General features: G+C 29.6%; 2 protein-coding genes across 4 annotated transcripts in view; one reads left to right on the forward strand and one right to left on the reverse strand.

Annotated features, from left to right (window-relative positions):
* LOC134695797 (phospholipid-transporting ATPase VD-like) overlaps positions 1–13,855 on the reverse strand; it is a 36,829-nt gene extending 22,974 nt beyond the window's left edge. Inside the window, exons 1-6 of one of the 3 annotated variants that reach the window (XM_063557207.1) lie at positions 12,958–13,855; positions 11,008–11,031; positions 10,172–10,379; positions 4,227–4,309; positions 2,457–2,569; positions 1,207–1,338 (exon numbers count right to left, since the gene is read on the reverse strand). In XM_063557207.1, the coding sequence (XP_063413277.1) occupies positions 1,207–1,338; positions 2,457–2,569; positions 4,227–4,309; positions 10,172–10,379; positions 11,008–11,031; positions 12,958–13,358 (961 nt within the window). In that variant the 5' untranslated portion in view covers positions 13,359–13,855. The remainder of the gene's footprint in view (positions 1–1,206; positions 1,339–2,456; positions 2,570–4,226; positions 4,310–10,171; positions 10,380–11,007; positions 11,032–12,957) is intronic. The other 2 variants (XM_063557206.1, XM_063557208.1) reach the window with 2 other exon arrangements.
* Positions 13,856–13,893: 38 nt separating this feature from the next.
* LOC134695798 (COMM domain-containing protein 8-like) lies at positions 13,894–21,101 on the forward strand. The gene is made up of 5 exons (XM_063557210.1): positions 13,894–14,032; positions 16,693–16,848; positions 17,783–17,935; positions 18,316–18,471; positions 20,899–21,101. The coding sequence occupies exons 1-5, from the start codon at positions 13,964–13,966 to the stop codon at positions 20,920–20,922; spliced, it is 558 nt and encodes a 185-aa protein (XP_063413280.1). The 5' UTR covers positions 13,894–13,963; the 3' UTR covers positions 20,923–21,101.
* The last annotated feature ends 1,412 nt before the right edge of the window (positions 21,102–22,513 follow it).

Raw genomic sequence — 22,513 nt, forward strand, 5'->3', positions numbered from 1 at the left:
GTTCAGTGATGTACAATTTTTTTGTATGCAGAATTTTGTAATATCAGGAAATAAAGCATCCACTTAAATTCATTTTTTCCTTATTTCAAAAAATTGCAATTGATACCCACGAAAATAAATGAACTCACAGTAATTAAACCATGAAATTATGGGTGAAGTATATAAAGATAAAACTAGTATTAATAATAATATATTAAAAAAGTATTTAAAATGTGAGTGTAACTTTTAACCAATATTCTTATTAGATAACTATATGAAGAAATTGTTTTGTATTGCAACATATATGACATATATATTTAGAAGAGTTCATACTGAATCAATGTGACAATGCTAATGGTCATGTTCAATTTTGATTCATCTCTTCTTTTGATAAAAATAATGTACTTCAGGTAAAAAAATAAAAAAACATGGAGATAAAAATCAAAAGTAAAGCGATGATGTGAAGTTCATACAGTGACCTATATAGTTGTTAACCTCTTTGTAATTTGGTCTCTGGTGGAGATTTGTCTCATTGACAATCATACCACATCATTCTATTTTTATAAGCTAGGTAATAGCAGTATAAACTAACAAAGTAAGCTAATCTTATATTAAATGTCATCATGGTCATAGGATTTTTTTCAATTATCTTTGGTTAACATGACTATATCTCATTTCTACCCTTTACCTTTGATCTAATAACAGTTTATATTTCTAATAATGAACAAAATATACACTCTCTTAAGTATCTTATTACTGATAAAATACCAGTATAATCTTTCCTTCATTAAAAAGCATTACTGTAAATAATGATCATACATAAAAAGTTAGATTAAAATGGTATTCTTTCTTGCACCCACATGACATATATATCATATTTATATCATCTATAAATAACTGTAATCTTTTTTAACACTATCTGTGTCATTGGTATAATTATATTTTTTTTACCAGTATATAGTTTTTTTTTATAGTTTTTTAAAATAAGTAATGTCTTTTTTTCCATTACCAAAGATTTCATGTATTGATAAACCTTCAAATAAATTAACAAAAATACCAATACTGTAATAGACTCCATTCAACTGAAGACAGAATTAGGTCGCAGTGACAGCACTACAGCCATTCTCATAAGATACTTAAAATTCAATTGCCTTTGTAAAACTTCAACAATTTTCATTTGAGTAGCCAAAATATTTTTAGACATAGAAAATATATAAAGTAACTTACTGATTGCAGAAAGAAAACACATCAGCAATAACAAAACAACACAGTAAATAACATCACGGTTTATACGTCTCTCTAACTTGCTACGCTTATATCGTGGAGATCTGTTATTCAACATTGCTTTCGTTTCATGACCTGAAAAATACATTGAAAATGAAATACTTCTGAAATCTAAAACTAATACTAATCCAAATCCAGATATATCTATCATATAAGCCAACATGGAAACAAAAAATATGGTCATTGAGTAAACTTCATCAAATTGTATTGAATTTTTGCCTGATAAAATGATTGCTTTGTGAAGTTAGTTTTTACTTAAACTAAGGTTAACTTTAAATATAATTTCAGTCATAGCTTACACAGTATTTTTGTCTTGATTGTATATAGATATAAGAAGATGTGGTATGAGTGCCAATGAGACAACTCTCCATCAAAGTCACACTTTGTGAATGTGAACCATTCAAAGTACGGTCTTCAACGCAGAGCCTTGTCTAACAACGAACAGCAAGCTATAAAGGACCCCAAAATTAAACATGTGTAAAACCATTTAAAACAGAAAACCAACAGTCTAATCTGTATTAATTTAGGTCTGTTTGTAATGTTAGCAATATTGCCTATAATGTTTTGAGGTGAAAAATGTTATTTTGCATATTATTGTTTAGACATTTTAAGACAAAATAACTAGTTTTTAAGCATTGGTGGCAGAAAGTGTATGACAAATATAATAAAATACACAAAACTAAAACACGCCAAATATAATAAAATACACAAAAATAAAACATGCCAAATATATTTAAAATACACAAAAATAAAGCGTTGGAGTTTCATCAGTTCAATGAAATCTGATCTAATAACTAAAGGTAAAAAGAGAACATTATCTAACTTGGTAATTTAATTCTATTAAAAATGAGAAAAACATTTTATTTAATGACATTTTCAATAACAAATCTCTAAGGCCATAGTTTTCTCATTTATTTTACATTAGTCATGTGGAGCCTTTTATAGCTTTTTTTATTTGACAAAGAGTTTTACTCATTGTTGAAGGTCACAGAGTGAACTTGAGTTGTTCACTGCTATGTCATTTGTTCTCATATAGTGAGTTGTTTTGCTAGCAATCATATATATAACACATCTTCTGACTTATATAATATAAGAAGAAATGTTCAGTATGATAAAAGAAAAGATAATATTTCTGCAGTTTCTGTAAGAGACTGTTAAAGCATTTATAATGAATTTTAACATTAAATTGTTACCTCCATACACAACCATTCCCTCTATAAAATCTGTGTTTCTGATAGTACATCCTCGCAGTAACAGATTGTCTTTATTCAATGGTACTTTTTTCTTTCTATCTGGTCCATGTTTACTGTTAATTAATGAAAAAATAATGTCAAAGAAAAACCCAGAAATGATACAAATATTTTGTAAATCTTGTGTTTTTTATTCATATATATGTTTATAACCACCATAATTGTTCATAAACTATTGGAATGTAACATTTTGTCATGCAAGTAAGAACCCTGTTAAATTCTGCATTTTTTTGTATTGAAAAAAACTGAAGCAGTTTGCCAAAGTCTATATTGTTAGTTTTTCTTATCAGCATAATTTGATTAAAGGAAATTCTAATTAACTGACAGTTTACAAGAAATTTCAATAAGTTTAAAATATATGATAACCACAATAACACACTTCTTTGTGTTTAAAAAAGAATATAAAAGTCAAGACAATAACATATCATTAGACCATTTATTTTTTCTATAAATATTTTAAAACACCAAACTGAACTATTGAATAATTACATAATATAATGGTAGTACCTTTGCATTAGATATTCATTACTGATCTTATATTGTATTGTACTTAGTATCATTCTATTAAAATTTAAAATCCTGTGATAATGGTAGATTTATTTACAATATTTATTGTTTATTGTTGTCTGTGTTAAATCATTACATATACCCAGTATCTGAAAATTGATCCAACCCCACAGGCTAAACTGACAATAATTCAATACTGATCTTATCTTAGTACATGTATACACGTAACAGATGGGGTATGGTGTGTAAAATTTCTGAACAGGAAGGAAAATAGGTTATATTACAGTTTATCATAGTACAATTGTACCTTGCGTGTCTTTCACAAAGAAATTTATACGTCTTTGACCTTAAGTATACTGAACTGTTAAGGACTTACAATTGATTAAAGTCGTTAAATTTTGGTGAAACAGGATCAGGTTCTAAATCATACCAAAGTAATATTTACTACGTTTTAATTACAGTAAATTTTGTTTTCACAATTTGAGTGACTTAATCTATAAACCAATTAGGTGTAGTCCAAATAATTATGACATCTTGCAAGGTTATTTTATTTTTTCTGGGAGGAAGGTGTCCAAGAAAAAAATAAAAAATATGCTTGCAATGTTATAATTGTATGATTGTTTGGACTAGATTAGGTGAAACAGGAATTTGAAAATTTATATAAAATGTGACGGTGATTGTCATTTTAATTCTATCAACGAATGAAACATGACTATATGCATTCCCCAAGTTAGAATTAGGGCACAAACATTCAAGCAGAGAAGAATTTCATCATCTCTAGAATGACCCTTTTAAGAGAGTGAAGAACACACACGTTATTTCTTGTTTTAGGTTTTATGAATGCAGTCAAGTTGTGTGTACATACACACTTAATCCTATAATACATATATAATACATAAATAGGTTCAAGGTTAATCTGATTATACAAATCTTATTGTTCAGACCAGCATTACAACAATTCAGACGTTACTACACTGTTACATCACATACTTATAATTATGTATGTACATGTATGACATGGCGATTGAAAGTAGTGAAGTATGGATACATGAATTATTAAAATTATATTACAAAAAAAAACCCAAGTATCTCTATAGATCGAAGATTCTAAAGGAAGTAGGGGACTGGTTGATAATCCATCAATTTATTTTCTCTTATAGTACATTGTAAATTCTTTTTTTTAAATTTTTATGCATTTCAACTTACATATAACCTGTGAATTTGTATATTTCTGCATTGGGTAAATCACATTCTACTTCATAGCAAAACTTTTCTGGTTTAAATTTGTCCTGAAAAAGAAACAGCTAAATTAGTAAAATTATAACTACAAATGTATAAGTAGACAAAGTCATGTACGTCTATAAAATATTTTTACTGGCATTTTAGCCCAATAAGAAGTGCCTGCACTTACGACTGAACTAGTGGTCTTCGCATAGGCTTTTTTAAACATTACAGTATTGTGGTGCTTTATTGTTTTTATGTGATGGTATGTATATACTATAATCATTTTCTTATAGGTTGTGTCATGGACTTGATTCTATATTTTCTAGAATGGTGAGGACACAGAATGAACTTGACCTACTTTCACTGATTTCCCTAATGTTTGACAAACCTTCCTGATATGGTTTTAAGTTTCTGACATGCGACTTCAGGTTTTGGACCCTTTTTGACTAATAACTAATAAACCTGATTTACTACCATTAATGGATTTTAAATTATCATCATCCTTACATGTGTACATGCAAGATTTCCTTTGTCATTGATTGTAATCTCTTAAACTGTCAAAGGTGTGACTATAAACGAAATAAAGTATTTTAACTATTAGGTCTCAGGTAACTGCCTCAGTGTTATAGATAGTTATTTCAATGTAAATTACCTGAAATATAATCTACTAATACCTGGACCAAGTAATGTTATTGATTAATTGCAATAAGTTGAATCCCTCACAAACTCAGAATATACCAAGAATCGTTATTTGAATTCATTTGTGAATCTTATACAAGTTTATTTTATATGAAAGGAAATAATATCTTAAATAAGACTGATGACAAATGATTAATGGACATTAAAAATTCAATGTCTTACTATAAAAGAAAAACACAAGGTTTCATATAAGAATGATAATAATTTGGTAATTTTTTTAACCCCCCCCCCCCCCCCCCCAATTTTAAGTCTTCTTTTCTTCTTTGAGTATACAATAAACCATCAAGCATGCTGTTGATTATATTTATTGTTCCATGTGTGGCCTATTTACCAAAATTATCCTGTTTATTGAGCTTAAAATTTTCCAATTGCAATGACATATTATCAATGAGACATCAGGCATGTTTGCTTATTTAATATTTTTGGAACTCTGACAAACTTTAGGTTTGAATTGTAAACCAAGCGGACTTTAAATTGTAAGGTTCATTTTCTAAAAACCTTGTATGTTGTTTTGTTGTTTTTATTGTCTACAAATATCTTGACCTATAATTTTTTCCAATTTTAAAATGCATAAATCGTGACAGAATTAGTTGATTAAGAAGATTTGTTAAAGTTGAATTCAATGCATATCACATGTATCAATTAACAAAATGTTTAGAATTATTTGGGGGATTTCATTCAATCTATACAAGGGGGAAATATATGGGCATTTATGTTTGCATAAACATTCTAAGATCTACACTAATATACACTAACAGTAAACATGATTTAATTCAGTAAATTTTTTGTGCTTCCTTCTATCTTTATAATCCAAGAAAAATAAATATCTTAACAAGTTTATGTATATGTACTTGTAGGCATTTCAAAAGAAAATTACATAAGTTTACATAAGAACCGTTTGTTTCACTTTTCACACATTTATGCAAAATTTTAAGGAATTTTGGTCTTTAACACTCTTCAACTTCGTACTTTATTTGGCCTTTTTACCTTTTTTAATTGGAGCGTCACTGATTAGTCTTTTGTAGAAGAAACACCCATCTTCAGTAAAATACAAAATTTAATCCTGGTATCTACATGTATGATGAGTTTATTTATGTTTATATTCAGGAGTCAGCATCAAACAGTGTATAGCCTAGGAGCTAGTTCATGGGTGGACATCAAAACTAGGATATTTCTTTGTGTATCTGACATTGTTTATACAACATTTGCATTGCAGTGAAGGAAGTGTAGATACAAATGGACTCTCCACCCTTTTGAGGAAGTGCAAATAATTCTACTTAAATAACATAATTTTAACGGATAGCAACATAAATTAAAACCAGGACATACTTTAAATCAGTTATTTTTCAGTCAAGGATAAAATATTATTTAAACTTCATAAAATTGTTAAGAAAACTTCAAAATATGATTTAAATTCATGCTAAGCCTTTTTTCCAAATAAATTGTTTATATACATGTTATATATACATTGTAATATGGTAGTTTTAATATATAGGGCGTTAGTATAAGGTGTACTGAACAAATATCAAATAGGAGTGGACTTTACAAGTATACATTAATATATATAATATATTACACATTTAAATGGAATCTTAGCTTTACCTTTCAGGGTCAGAAATTGGAACTTTAATTTAGATATATGGTCTAAAGAGGAATTAATGTACCAAAAATGGACATGTCAAAGACATTTTCCTTTTATACCTATATCCCGTTTGATTTGATCAGGACTTTTTGTCATATTTATATGAATCACTCTTGCATGAAATATAGGTAAACCACACACAAACTGAACCTGGTTATTTTAACGTAAGATGTACATGTAAGACAAGTTAAGCAAGTGTTTGAATTGACTTCTGTAGTTATTTTAGAAACATTTACAAATAAAAATGTATATCCGTACAAAACTAGCATTCCCTTTATATCAAAATTATACCAATCTTAACAAAAACCTTGTTGTTTTAAAGATGTATACTTTGAAAGATATTTCCCTTTGTCAGATTTTTTAAGTAATTGTTCACTTGTGTAAAAAAAAATACATTTCAGACAGTCACTTATGGAAAGTATAAAAGTGTTACCCAACAAGACTGATTGGTATACATGTATAGCCCATACATACTTTAACTCATTTTGTTTTTCAGTTTCAATTTTTCATAATATGATTTTTTATCCTCTTATGAGCAATTGCAAATACTATCATGACTTTAAATGTTCATAACCTGATAACTACATTGAACTATATATGGTAAAAGTGATCTAAATATGTTTAGTGTGAGGATTTTCATATATAATATATTGTATCAATTACATCCAATTAAATATATTTTAGAATGATTTAGACTAATTCTTTTTGATAAACTTTTGAAATATATCAATGATTTCAAACAATTATTTAATACATGTATACATGTATGTCATATATTCCAATGTTTCATCCTCACATGATTTCAATTTTATACTAAATAAACAATCGACACCAATGTCACATGACCTGTCTTTGTACTACCTACTAGCAATATATTTATAATTCAATAATGTAAAATTAAGTCAACAAAACTGTTTTGAGGGCAGTCAATTTAATATCAATAACAAAAAGAAAAATGTTCCTTGGCATACTTGTATTTTAATAATCAATTTTGTCTGGTTGACAAAATGGCTACCTGTCTGTTTGTCTTTTTATTTTTGAGCAATGACGTTGTCAGTTTATTTTCAATATATGAGTTTGACTGTCTCTCTGGTATCTTTCGCTCCTTTGTTATAAAAGTGAAACTACATATGATTGCCCCAAAAGATTTATCACCAAAATAAATAAACAAATAAAAAACAATATATAATTATTACATCTCAGGTAATATTCTCAGACCCAAAAGACCAAAAGTATTCTTCACAAAACTTTATGTGTAGGGAAAATGATGAAAATCAATAGGTAAAAAAGTCAGTCTAAAAAACAGTATTAACGTAATAAAATAATTCAAATATAATTCAGTATTTTATGACTATGTACATGATGTACATGATGTATGAACTTTTCAAAAAAAGACTTGAATCACCAAAAAAAAATCCAAAAAAATCATTTGAAATACTGTCATTTGAATTTACTACATGTATCTAAGGTAAACCACATCAGGAAAAGGTCAATAAGCAGCTGAAGAATTTCCTTATTTGTTTTTTGTACACTTGTAAAACATTGACTCACATTGTATAAAACACTTAATGTTTAAGTATGGGAATTAAAATATAAAACATGAAATCACATCTCTTATATACTTCCTACATGCACTACATGTGTCAGGGGGGTTATTTTTGACTATTGTAGATTCTAGCCTTTAATCTGACATCAGAGTATTTTTAGTTTCATAGAAGTTTCTGAGGTTTGTGATTGAAAACAGTGGAATTAAATCCATAAGATAATCTAACTCTGAAACCTGTTCAAAGTTTGTGATCTGGTTGTGAGAACTGATAGAATTAGGTTTTAATTTACAAACATCTTAGACCTTTTTTGTCAGTTCTTTGTTAACAAAAAATCAGTCAAAAAGACCAACATGTTTCATCATGATAACTTATTTGAAGAACAATTTTGATAAGTATTGTCCATCATTCACTTCAAGGGAAGAGGTATGATAAGACTACTTCTGACACTTGAATTTGAAAATCACAAAGTATCATAAATCAATACAATAAAACTTTTGAAGTATTTACAAGCCATTTGTACGTCACACATAAGTCATAATACACATGATACATGTACATGCACTTTCCCTCACATATAAGCAATTAGCATTAAAACACCTTGTCAAAATCAAATTGGTCCCATTTTGATATATCATAATCACCTAGCAATTATTAGAATGCAGCTTCAAATTCAAAACAAGACCAATACTGGGTCTGGACCCGCATCAGTGCATGCAATTGATTGAGATAACATGTATACCTAACTATAACCAGGGGTGGATCCAGCAATTTTTTAAAGGGGGAATGGGGGGAGGGGGTCCCAACCCAAGATAAAGGCGAGGTTCCAACCATATGTCCCCATTCAAATACATTGATCTTCCAAGAAAAAGGGGAGTGGGTTTAAACCCCCCTCTGGATCCGCCTCTGCATTACTGATTATTCCAGACCAAATATTCAATTCATTCACAGATGACATATTAAAATCATTCAATTGCTATTTTGTTTGCTATACTCATCATTATCAAGCCTCAGACCAAATATTAATTCATTCCCTTTCTTAGAAGATAAGGAATCTTTGACAATTTTTTTTAAGTTGATGTGATCGAAAATCCATGGTTACTTATTTTAATTCAAAAGTTCAACTTATCAGTGGGATTGACAAGTTTAACAGACACACACACACGTCAGAAAACCTGTGCCATCCAACTATTGTAGGACAGGAATACCACATTTTGAAAAGATCAGTGAATTTCCCATTCAAGCAATTTCAAGGACCAAATACTAATACTTCTTTTCATGGTTTAATTTTTTGGTTAGAAATAGAAGTGTACATGTATATTTGATTTCTAGATTGAAGGTTTCTGAGTCTTATAAATTATATTTATGCTTCATTCTGATCTGATGAGTCAAGGCATTTTAAATGATTGTTTTGCTTGTTATTGCAGCCTTCACGATAAACTTTTGAATCCACAAGCCTGATTTTTAGTTGGATTCTGTTGGTTTGTTAAAAAGAATTTTACAAGCCTGAAAGCAATTTGACAAGCAAATGCTGTAGGACATGTGGTTAAGCGTGAAGACTGTGAATCTTGTGTTTTGCATATATTTGTTATTGTTGATTATTTTAGCATAAATCCACCAATGTGTTTGCTTGTTTGAAATTTTTATCTTTTGTTAAATGGTTGCAATCACAAATATATATTTAAAATTCTGATTGATATATAATATATATATATATATTACAAATGCACTTCTTGATCCCTATCAACTCCCTTCATGTCTTTTTTATTAAAGTTTACTTTTAATTACTTTTTGTTTGTTAGCAACTTAGAATACATTTATACACATCTATTAAAGATCCTGAAATATGTATGACATTTATATATAACTAAAATCAATACCAATCTATTAGATCATACAAAAATATTATCATTTACTTTTTAATGGTTCTTGTCCAAAAGCTACATTTCATGTCCTGATTAAACAAATATTAATTGTCTCATATACCTGATATTTGTTCAGCTCTATGTCCTACTTCTTGACCCCTGTTATTATACAATTACCTGATAATCAATGCCTTCTACTACTTGTCTTTGCTTCAGATTTGTCTCTCCGTCTAAATTACTGGTTTCTACATGACACAGACCAGCTCGATCACTGCTGTGTAATAATAATATGTCAGCTGGTATGATTTCATCACATGATAAATGTACAATATCTCCGGCATAAATATCTTTCCATTCTGTTTTTACATATCGTTCATCCCCATCACTAAAACAAGAAAATATATAATGAAAAACATTTAGATATTATATATGTATATACATTTGTAGTTCTAATCAAATGTAATAAAGTAATGATGTACCACTTCTTATACAATGTACAAATGTATATATTTGTTAGCCTTTTTCAGCATGTTCAGGATTTAAATAATACTACTGTAATTATGTGAGTTCTTTAGGAATGTTATGCAATAGGCACATTTTTTACATTTATATAATGCAATACTCTTAAAAGTCTTGAACGTTTCATTCATGTTTTAGTTACTTGAACATGTATTTTAATCTTTCCTACATGTAAATATTGATCGAACTAAACATCTATCATGTCTATACAGACAACATGGACAATATTAAATAAAATTAAACATGCACTCATCATGCTCATAATCATGATCATATTCTTTATAATTTCATGCCAGCAGTGATTATAGTATGGACATCAGTGACAACACAACAACAACAACAAAAACAAGACTTTTTCTGTGAAACATGTTATTGTATTTGTGTATAAACACATGAAACGTGAAATTAAGAACTATCACCAGCAGCCATGTCACATCTGACATTGAATCACTCTGCAAATGATTTTTTAGAACAGACAGTGTTAATACATATACCTGAATTTATGTACCCAAGCTGACCTTGATTTCAAAAATTAATAAATAATTTTATCATTAAATGTATTGCCAGGTTTTAATTAACATGATTAATGTGAGTTACATGTAATTTGAAAAAATATAAGTCTGTGCTCTCCCGAGAATTTTCAAATAGCACCAGGGAAATTAACATACAATGTAAATGTAGCACTGGCTTTCCAAATTTATAGCACCATGGCTCCTATAGTTGTACATTCTATGTTGAAATTCTCCAAAATAGTACCATGGTAGAAAATATAATAACAGGGAACAACACTTACAACAGTGCTTTTAAAACCCTGGGGAGAACACTGTGACATGACTGTAAGCATTGGATACATTTAGTTTTTCTTGTAATCACAATAATTTACATGTAGGGGTACTACATGCATGTACATGTATGATTATCTCTCTCATTTTTGTCTATTCTTCAAAAATTGCAATGCATTGTAATAAATCTGAATAAACAAGATAATTTTATACATTGTATATGTGCACACAAGAATTTCTGACATTTTCATGATATAATGATTATGTACATGTACAATGTATATACATAATTGTATGTTTGTTTTTAATTAGAATTATGCCGTTTGATTATGATAACAATTATAACAACTACAATGTTTACATGTATATATTTCTTAAAATGTAACATGCTTTACTCATATTGCTTCTCATGCTTATCATGCTTATGATGTCTTTATACTTAATCTGTTGCCAGTGTGAATGTAATGATTGATACATGTATATCGGTCTTGGTGATTGATTGATAAGTGGTTAGCACCACTTTCAGCACTTTTCCTTGGCTACATTGGTAATTATAATCTGAGACTACTATATGTGTACATGTTATAGTAGTCTCAGTTATAATGTACATTTATATTGGTGAGGAAGCAAGAGCGCCAGGAGAAATTTAGTGCATGTTCAAAAATTGGCATTATACCACTGTCCCAGGTTAGGGGGAGGGTTGGGATCCCGCTAACATGTTTAACCCCGCCACATTATGTATATATGTGCCTGTCCCAAGTCAGGAGCCTGTAATTCAGTGGTTGTCGTTTGTTTACATGATACATATTTGTTTTTCGTTCATTTTTTTTACCTAAATAAGGTCGTTAGTTTTCTCGTTTAAATTGTTTTACAACAAATAGAAGTTTTTAACGACCTTGACTGGCTGTGCAGCCCTTGCACGGTCGGTGTTGTTTAACATTGTCTTATCTGGGCCTTTTATAGCTGACTATGCGCTATAGGCTTTGCTCTTTGATGAAGGCCGTTCAGTGATTTATAGTTATATAATATTTGTGGCATTCTGGTCTTTTGTGGATAGTTGTCTCATTAGCAATCATACCACATCTTCTTTTTTATATGGATATATATACAAGTACTATTATGTTTGACAACGGCTATAATACGTAAATCTATGGACCAATACAGATTGCCAGAAATGATGATGGATCCTACCCGTAGCTAATCCAGCTAAAAATCTGTGAATTTGTGATCTTCATGTAGGTACATGTATAAGCCTCAGGACTTATAAATGTACCCTTATTAAGCATTAAAACAGTTCAGGACCCTGGCCATCATAATTATTGTAAAATACAGTGGCAGTTTATAATTAGAGAAATTCATATCAATCTGAATCAAGTACAAAAATAAGTAAAAAATGTAATTAATAACCAAAAAGAATACACCAGTCTGAAGTGTTTTTTTTTATCAATTTATGAATGTGTTACACCTGTAGACATACATGTGTAGGGTCTATCAGCATAGACAATGTCATTGATTTGAACATTTGGTTCTCACTATGACTTTATAATATAAGCATGAATTGAAATGTTGACTATTTGAAGTTGTACAAAGTAACATGTACACTATTCGAAATTGTGAAATCTGTGACAAAAACTAAAAAAATTTATACATGTATGACCTCACCTAGAATGATGTTTGTAGACTCTACAAGTTTTATGGTTTATACATTTATCAGACTTGTATCTCCTGAAATCTTCATATGCATCTTTAATAGCAGTCACTAGTAAAACAAATATCACTGGAATCATAGCTATTTCTTTTCCAAATGCCGCAACTTGAGGTACCCAGTTCAAACATACCACAAATATGAAATACAAATTAGCGAATCGATGAAACTGTTCAAACAAATTCTTTGGTATAAAAGTTATTATTGAGTACTTTGTAGTCCTAATTCTATTTGATTTGAATGTCCTATTTGGGTGACCCTTTGCATTAGGGGCCAAGTCAGGTGGTTGAGTATGATTTGGTGTGACAGTGCGTGTCTTTGGTCCAGATTTGTTAGTCTTGTCGAAAAAGTTTCCCATTCTGACTCTTATAGTGCTGAATAAATCGTTTTGTTGTTTTTGTTATACTGTTATCAGTACAGTATCACTAGTTTCCGGTTATACTTATACCTTGCCAACACGTGAAAATATTATGAAAACACATTTCAAGAATAATCACAATAAACTAAATCAAATTCATCCTTTTCAAATATAAAAATTCCACAATCAAACTAATTTCCAATACAATTTACAATCTATTCATATGTTAACGTGCAGTTTTGCAATCCTTTTCAACCATGACCTGGAATGAAGGTAAAACCAATTCCGTCGTTCTATCATCTATGTCATGGTTTACAATACCGACATGGTTGACTTAATAATCAGTTGAAGACAACCATAACCTTAACGTTCGGGTGGACATCACCCAGGGTAACTTCCAAACACATGTCCCAAACTGGAATGCATTTTTTAATCGATTTTTACAACTCTTTTGTGTACATACACAACTACGTCACCACAACATAGATACCAGTCATAACGGCGAGATCGATTGGTCAAAGGTATACTAACGAGCCAATTAAAACGAAGTTGACAACAGGTGCTTGTTCAATCACGTGATTTCATGTTGAGCACATGATCTCAAAATGACAGACCAGTCTCAGAGGGAGTGTCTTTTGTTTTTAGGAAAACTTGACTCTAAGCAGACCAAACGTGTACGCTAAGCAAAAATAGAATTATACTCCACATATATGTCAACGTTTATTTATTCTATTGAACGATAGTTCCCCTGGAAATTTTGCTGTTCGTGTTGGAACACATTTCTGAACTATTTTATAAACTATTTTACTATACTTCTTCTTAAGTACATACATGTACACCTTATCGCTATTTGTCCGCCACTAAGGTTCCTGTAAATTATTACGTCAGAAAACAAAATATCTGATGCCACAACGGAAAAGTGCATGATTGTTGTATGCGTCAAAAGGTCAAGCAGCCAGGATTAGGTTATGGTGTATTCTTCTTCCTGCTTACCAGTCGAACTCTATTAAAGTGTTATTGACTCGGGTGCATCTCAAACTATACCAATACTAGTCCAAAAAATAATGACTCATAAAACAGGCTATTTTTTTAGTTTTTGTTGTCACAAACAACAAGTAAGATCACATAATTATTTGGGCTTTTTCTAGATCTTTTATTCCGTAAAGAACAAATACTGTTATTTTTGTTCTAATAGGAAGAATATTACAGAATATTTTCAACCCTGGGAACCCTCACCCTGGATCAGCTACTGTATATAGAAATAATTATAAATACATGTACCTATAATTCTTTTATTCAAAACTTTGATAGAACATTTAGGAAAAATGCATATGTATAATGGACCTAAACAACCTAAATGTCATAAGGCAGAACAGTTTCATGGCCTATTTGTATCGAAACAATCCATGATCATTAATAATCTCCCAAACTAGAAAAATACAATAAAAATAAATTCTTCACAATCATAATCATGATAATACAAAATCTGTTTCAATTGCAAAGTGCATTGGAACCTCTCTACAATCTGATTTGAAATGGTCTAAAGAGTACTCAATCATTAAACAGTTAAGTTAATAATAGGGAATCCACTGTGTCCAAGGGGTTACTAATATCGCTTTATCTAAATTCATTATATCTGCAATGGAACACAAATAAAATCTACATGTATCTTGTAATTGTCAAAATAAAAGCATGTGTTCGTTTTCTTTGTAACTTGATTATTAATTTATTTATTTAATCTTAGTTATCATAAGCATTTGCGAAAACTTAGTTGAATAATTTGACAAATGAATTGTCTATTTTTAGATAGTATTCTCCTGTCTGATTTGTTGATCTCTCTGTACAAGTGATATAAGCGATCTTAATCCGGATATCTCTCAGGGGTTAGAACCGTATTGGATTATAATATAACAGAAAAAAGCCTGAGGGTTATGCAATTACATGCATTTGATTATAATTGCTAATATAAAATGGCATCCAGCTATAAAAACTATAACAGTTTTGAATGATGGTGTAAGACAATTTAACAATGGCGCAGGTCATTTGACGATGGGGCAAGACATTTGAACAATGGAGGGGGGCCATCGTTACACAGGCCATGGAGATCCCTGATGCAGAATTGGCATTCATCTTAAAATCATCTTGGACTTAATCTATGTATTTTATTAGGAAAATAATATTGATGTCACTCCTTAAGAAAATGCATTGGGAAAACACACCTTTGTATATATTTTTTTTTATCTATATACCAGATACATACAGGATATTTACATGTTTACAATAGAAAGTAGTCACTTAGAGTGGGGTGCTCATTTTTACCACATCTTTTCATGTTTTCTACAGTTTATGTTCAGGTCTAAATGTTTTTGAAGTATACTGATATTTCTATATGAAGATAACTTCAAACGCAAAATATTCTTAAGCTTGAAAACGTGTTTGTTTAAATATAATCATCTGAAAAGTAAGATTAAAGGTTGTTTGAAATTTTCTAATTTTTTGTCAATGGGGGACACATAATCGCCGTTTTTACATATATTTTTAAAACCAAAAAAACGCAGCTTTAAACAACATTGATTAAATCAATTTCATTTTAGATGAATAGCAGACATTTCAAAGGTGTTAAAAGAACTGAAATTTGGGGCATTCAGACAAAGAATTACTAAGAAATACTTTTTTTAATTTGTGTATTTTCTTCATGAGATTGGCCGAAAATCGTTGTCCATTTTTCGGTACTTTTCAGTAGGTGCCGCAATTTTGTCTCAGTTTTAAAAAAATAATCGTATTTGTTATATAATATCATTTACTGGTATATGTCTTTCATTTCAGCCATCCCTTGAAGTTTTTACACCTCAAAATCATAAAACGGCGAAATTGTGTCCCCTGCAAATATGGGCACCCCACTCTACATATCATCCCAATAATTATACAAAATTTGAAAAAAAATGATAGACCTTGGAAAGTATGTACTACACATTTGCTCTTTAAGCAATTGCTGTTACTAGTAATGCAACATGATACCAAAATGTTCAAAGTACAAATTTTAATTCATTTTCTGCTATGAAAAATTTCCAATGTTTTTATTATAAATTCCTTTAGAACAAGTTCAGTGAAAGACAATGGTTTACTGGTGAAGTTTCAAAGTATGATATTAATTCAGATTGAATCCACAGTATTTCTTTATCTTTCAAGAGTATAAATGATCAGAATAAAAAATTTAAAAAAATAGTCTGAACATTTAACATGTTTAACTATCATACAATGTACATGTATACCAATTTACATGATTTAACTTCTTGATCAAAGCATTTTAAAGATTGTTTTTTTATATTTATAGGTCCTTCACAGCATTGTTGATGGTATATGTAAACTTGGGCGAGCAATCTATCAAGAGTATGGAGAAGTGTTTACACTTCCAGAGTGGTGGAATTTGTCTGATGCCTATACAGGACTTGTAAAACAGATTGTTAAAGAAGATACTACAAAGGATCAGGTCAGAAACCCTACTGGACAAATAAATATTAATCATAAACTTATCGGTTTAAGTTTTAGATTCACCATATGAATTGTATTCAATAAAGTAAAGGAAGGTAGTCTTTTTAAAAGCATAAAAATATAGTATATATACCAATACACATAATTAACAGCGCCTGGTGATGTTTCATAGCCTGATCGGTTTCGGTCCTATATTGCCTATATTGCCTATTGAAGGTAGTTTTTTTACTTGATTGAAAAAAAAATGTTCTGAAGAAAAAAAACACAATATTTAAAAAAAAAACCCAACCCAACAACGATCATTATCCTTTATTTCATTTGCTGTGAAAAGACCTGCACATTTTTTAAATAGGATTTACAGATATTTTCAGTTAAGATTAATATGCAATATATATAAATTTATTCATTGAAGGTTAGCTAAAAAAAATCTTCATGAGATTAAGATCATGTTAACCAAATATTCAAGAGAAAATCTGATTATTAATTGACTTATTTCTATTTTCAATATTTTAAAATCTTTGTATTTAATAAAACTAGATCTCTTTACTGGCAAAATAGCGTTTTTTTGCTGAAAATGCATGGAATCTTTTTCACTGTACCATCCAGTCTTATATTATCTACCCTTGAATGCTGATTTTCCTTTTGTTACTATTACAATGAAGTGATATGGATCCACAAGATGGTTCAAAATGAAGACAGAATGTACAAAAGTATTGAATTATCCTTTATGGCAGATTCTGTAGGAGATAAAAAGAGATCACAAAGCTTTCAAATTTTAGAGTTTAAGTGAAACTGATGAAATAAATCCAGAAAAGTGCTTTGAAATCACCAAACTTACTGAGTTTCGTATTCATTTTAAATCTTGAGATTTCTACATGATGATGATATTGATATATTTAGAAAAAAATAATTTTCATATGCATCCTTTGTAGATATTGGAGATATTGTCAGATTTACCTGATGGACATAAACAGATAGTGTTAGACGTGCTAAGTGTACGGAGAGATGATGTACGACAGTCATTAAAAACAGAAACCAGTTCTATATCAGATGCAGTTCTCACTGACTTTGACTGGCAGGTTAAGGTTAGAAAACTTGAACTTTTTGAAATTAAGAAAGTGTCTTAAAATGAGTATATAAATAAGAAGACATGCGATTATGTCGTTTGAAGTTCAAGTCAAAGTCAGTTAAAAGAGCATTTTGTAAAAATAAAAAACTTTACTTCTATAGTATAGGATTCTTTTACACATTTGTTGGGACCCTTACAAGAATAAAAGGATTTTTCGTCTACAATACAAAGTTTTAAAAAGTTTGCAAACATTTTAAAGTATCATAGGATTAAACCAAATAAATATGATAAAAAAAAATCATATTTTGGCTTCTTTCACGTACTACATTGATTTTGACCTGTACATTCTTTTAGTTGGTTTGCTGTCTTACAAGGCCTATATATTTGTATTTGTAGTTGGCCTTATCAAGTGATAAGATAGCCTCTGTCCAAGAACCCATTACATCATTAGACTTAGATGTCCAAAGTCAACAAGGCCAGAAAATACATTCCATAGAGTTAAACAGAGAAGATCTTAAAAAGTTAATCACAAGTTTAGAAGGTGCAAATAAGGTAAATACAATACAAATATGCTAGGATGCTGCGAAAACAAATATGCTAGAATACTGTAGTTTCATTATCATTTGTTGGAAGCAAATTTCTATTGATTTCATTGCCAAAGGTGAACCACAAATAAAATGTTCAACAAAATATAGATTTTCTATAGGCTAGTATATATATGCAGACTTTTGTATAACTAGGAACTAAAATATTCTCAAAAGTACAAATCTTCCTCTATCCACAAAAATGAGTACCCATGAAAATAAATGACTGCACAGTAGTACTTAAAGTTGCCTTATTTAAATCCTGCGATTTCTAGTTTTACAGTTGTTTGATTTTGACATTCCATGATGATCAAATTTACCTCAGGGAAAATGTTTGTATGTTAATCATAGAATTACTGAAAAGAAGCCCCTTACATAAATTTCCTTGTACACAGTATTTTTATTCCTCTTTCTGTAGATATTAACAAGAGCTGTAAAATAAATATTCTTTATTTTTATTTCAAAATCCTATCAGTAAGATTTTTCATAAGATAATTTTTGTTTGTTTGTCTAGCTGTTTATAATCCTAATTAAATAGAAAAACTTAGTGTTATCTGTAGTTTAAGAATAGGCCTTGTAATCTTCATGCTTTATTTTAGGAAAAGTGTATTTGTTAGCTAACAAAAACTTTTATAGACGTAAATTTTTATGGTATATATAGAATAAATTTGTAATAGGTAGTTTTGTTGCATGTGGAATATCAAGACAGGCCCGTTAGGGCGAGTTTAGATATTCCACATGATATAGTCCGTATCAAAAACGAAACAACCTATTATTCTGTTTATCAGTAATTATGACGTCACACAATGTATTGCCTATTATTTTCAGTGATACAGCCAGTAAGTTGATACTCAGTATCAACAATATTAGGCAGTAAGATCAAATGGAAAACATACGAATTACCGATAAACTATAATCCCTCCCGTTGTATGTCCAACAAGACACTTTGTACAATAACTCACATATTTTGAAAACAAATTCTCATCAACAAAAGGACTTAACAAAAGAAAGCTTTTGATTTTCTATGTTTTTCATTCCAGAGATATGAGATGTCTATTATTCTTGGAAATTTTTTGGACATTTTGCACATATATATGTTATATGCTTTGATTGATTTTCTCAAAACTGTTGTTTAGATTAATACTAGGCTACTCCTTTTTGATTTTAAACAATTTGTAATACCAGAGTTATGGGTCTTTTACAGTCAAATTTTATTTTCCAAATATTGTACCATAACTTGAGTATATTTGCAGTGATTTACTAAAAACTTAACACAATTGATGAAAGTGAAGACAGTAACATACCTTTTGATTGGTCATTCCAGAGTTTTGGGACTACTACCATAAGATTTTTCGGAAAAGTTTGACAAGTCTTACAAGAATGCTATGATGAAATTACTACAAACTTTAGACCATTTTTTTGATAAGGGATTTTAAAATTTTCTGGTTTGTCTTTTCAGAGTTATTAGACTTTTTAAGAGTCATATATATTTTTTAAAAGTACAATACTTTAAGTCTATGTCTTAGTCTCATGCAAAATTCATTCCAGAATCTTTTACTAATTTCTGATAAGATGCCTTCTAAATACATTGTACTCTATTTTATTCTGAGAAAATTTCAATATGCCAAAGATAAGTGCACCATGTCAGCTCTTGGATATAGGCTTATTTGTTATAACTGACAAACTAACGAAGGGGATAAAATTGTAATGTTGTCCTAGTTGATCAGGAAACCTTTACAACATACTTTGTTTTTGTTTTTGTTTTTGTCAGCACAATACAGATTTTATTTTATAAAGTGATGAACCTATATACTGGTAAAATAATCCAATTTCGAACCAAAAAGTTTTAATAAACTAGGACTAGTCATTTAGATTAATTTTAATTTAAAGCTGAGGTCATTGAGACCTGACTTTTCCTTTAAACTTATCCAAGGTTTCAGTTGTCCATTTTAAAATTGTTATTTGTATTGTCAATCTCAATGTACAGGAAATGGTGTATCCAATCTGTCTTTATGAATAATATAAAAAAAAAAGGAAACCAATTGATAAACAAATGCTGACAAAAAAAATGAGATGTGGTATAATTGCCAACTAGACAAGTATCAACTAAAGTTCAAATGAAGTAGATGATATAAATTTATACAAGCAACTGTACAGACTTAAACAATGAGAAAAATCATGCTGTATGGTCAGTTGTAAATAGTCCCAACATGCAAAATATGAAAGAATTCTATTGAGTAAACTGACAGCCTAGTTTTAGTATAAACAAAGTCCATATATGTAAAGGATTTAAGAATTTTAGGACAGAACAAGCCATTCAAATTGTTTTCATCATAAGCTACTGCATTAGAATGTAAAGTCCAGTCTTAATCATGGCATTATTATTTTATTTTAGGTTGTTCAACAGTTAAAGAGCTGATGTAAGCTAACAGTGATGATACTTAATGATGAAAGATGATTTCCTGCTACGAGTAACAGTGCAATTTTATGACATACTGATAGGGACCATATGGTTTTATATCCTAAAATGACAGTTGTATGATTAGTTTGATTTTTACATAAAAAAATGTAGTATATACTTAAGAGATTGGTAATATTATTCATGTGTATTACCTGAAATAAATAAAGAGATAGACTACTTTTAAGCTTATGTTTTGATTAGAAAATATAGTCTAATCTTAAGCATTTTATATAAATAGAACTCTATTTAATGGTATCTTGAAAAGCCCTTGTACTCAGACATATGAATAATGGAAAACAAATATGTGGAAACTGGGACATAAGTTGCTGAATACAAGTGGAAGAAACAGAAAGGTATGAAGGCTTTTTGTGTTTGATCAAGGTTAATTTTGTATGGACTGCAGAAGCTAAATGAACAATAAAAAAAGGGGAAGGAAGATAGCAAATTACAATGAAAAAGAATGAGCAGAAGACAACCACAAAACTAATGAAGAAAATAAATGAACAATAGCCCCCAAAACAGAAAACTAAAGTTTGAGCCAAACAACCAGAAGTTGAACTCAGTAACTTTCTTATAAACTGCAACTCTTTTTCAAAGAAATTGTAGTAAAATGAAAGCCCTGGAAAAGATGAAACATATTGTTAACTTTGAGATACAATCCTCTTAATCAAGCACATCTGAAATGTCTCTTAACAGAAATTGAGTTTCACAAAGGAAGTTCTCAACATAATCTCAGTGTCAAAGAAAACTTAATTTAAAACCATTTTTTTTATAAAAATTAAACTGGATAGATGAGATCAAGTAGCTACCAAACTTTGAATTATACAGTGAAAGATGTGATCTGTATAGCAAAATGTGGAGTTCAAAAAGTCCATCAAATAAACTGATATATTGTTATTGAAAACATCATCATTAATTATGTTAATTTTAGAGAGCATTTTGTATCCATCAAAAGGATTATTCATTAGGCATGGTTTATCCATTTCCAAAACAACAATAATTATACCTACATGAAAATTGAATTTTCTCTAAACTTTGAGAATTGCCTTGTAAACTGCTGTCAACGCCATCCATTGTTTAATTATGCAGAAATGTGATGTACTTCGTCCATATTGAGACATTTTCTCAGCTTGTATCCACTGACATCATCACAATCACGTGACCGGTATTTAATTAAAAATCAAAGATAACGACAAGTGCTGGATTGTTTGACCATAAAAAGTCTGTTTAATGAGGTTTTGACAAGAAATATAAATTAAAATATGTTTTTTTTACCAATATATATTTATTAATTGAAAAAAAAATTAAAAAAATTGTGTCACGTCTCCTTTAATGATTCAAAAGAAGGACTAACTTCTTGAAATTTACAATATGAAATCCTTGTGTTAAGGGGGTGTATTATACTATTTTGTTTTACTGCACTAGATGCACATTTCAACAATTGATATTTTATTGTGTGTCTTTTTATGTGGTGATGCTACAATTTTATATCAGGTTAGGGTGAAGATTGGTGCTTGTTAAAACATTTAAGCCCACTACATTAACTTGC

Source organism: Mytilus trossulus, chromosome 14 (genome assembly GCF_036588685.1).
Source record: "Mytilus trossulus isolate FHL-02 chromosome 14, PNRI_Mtr1.1.1.hap1, whole genome shotgun sequence".
Lineage (NCBI taxonomy): Eukaryota > Metazoa > Mollusca > Bivalvia > Mytilida > Mytilidae > Mytilus > Mytilus trossulus.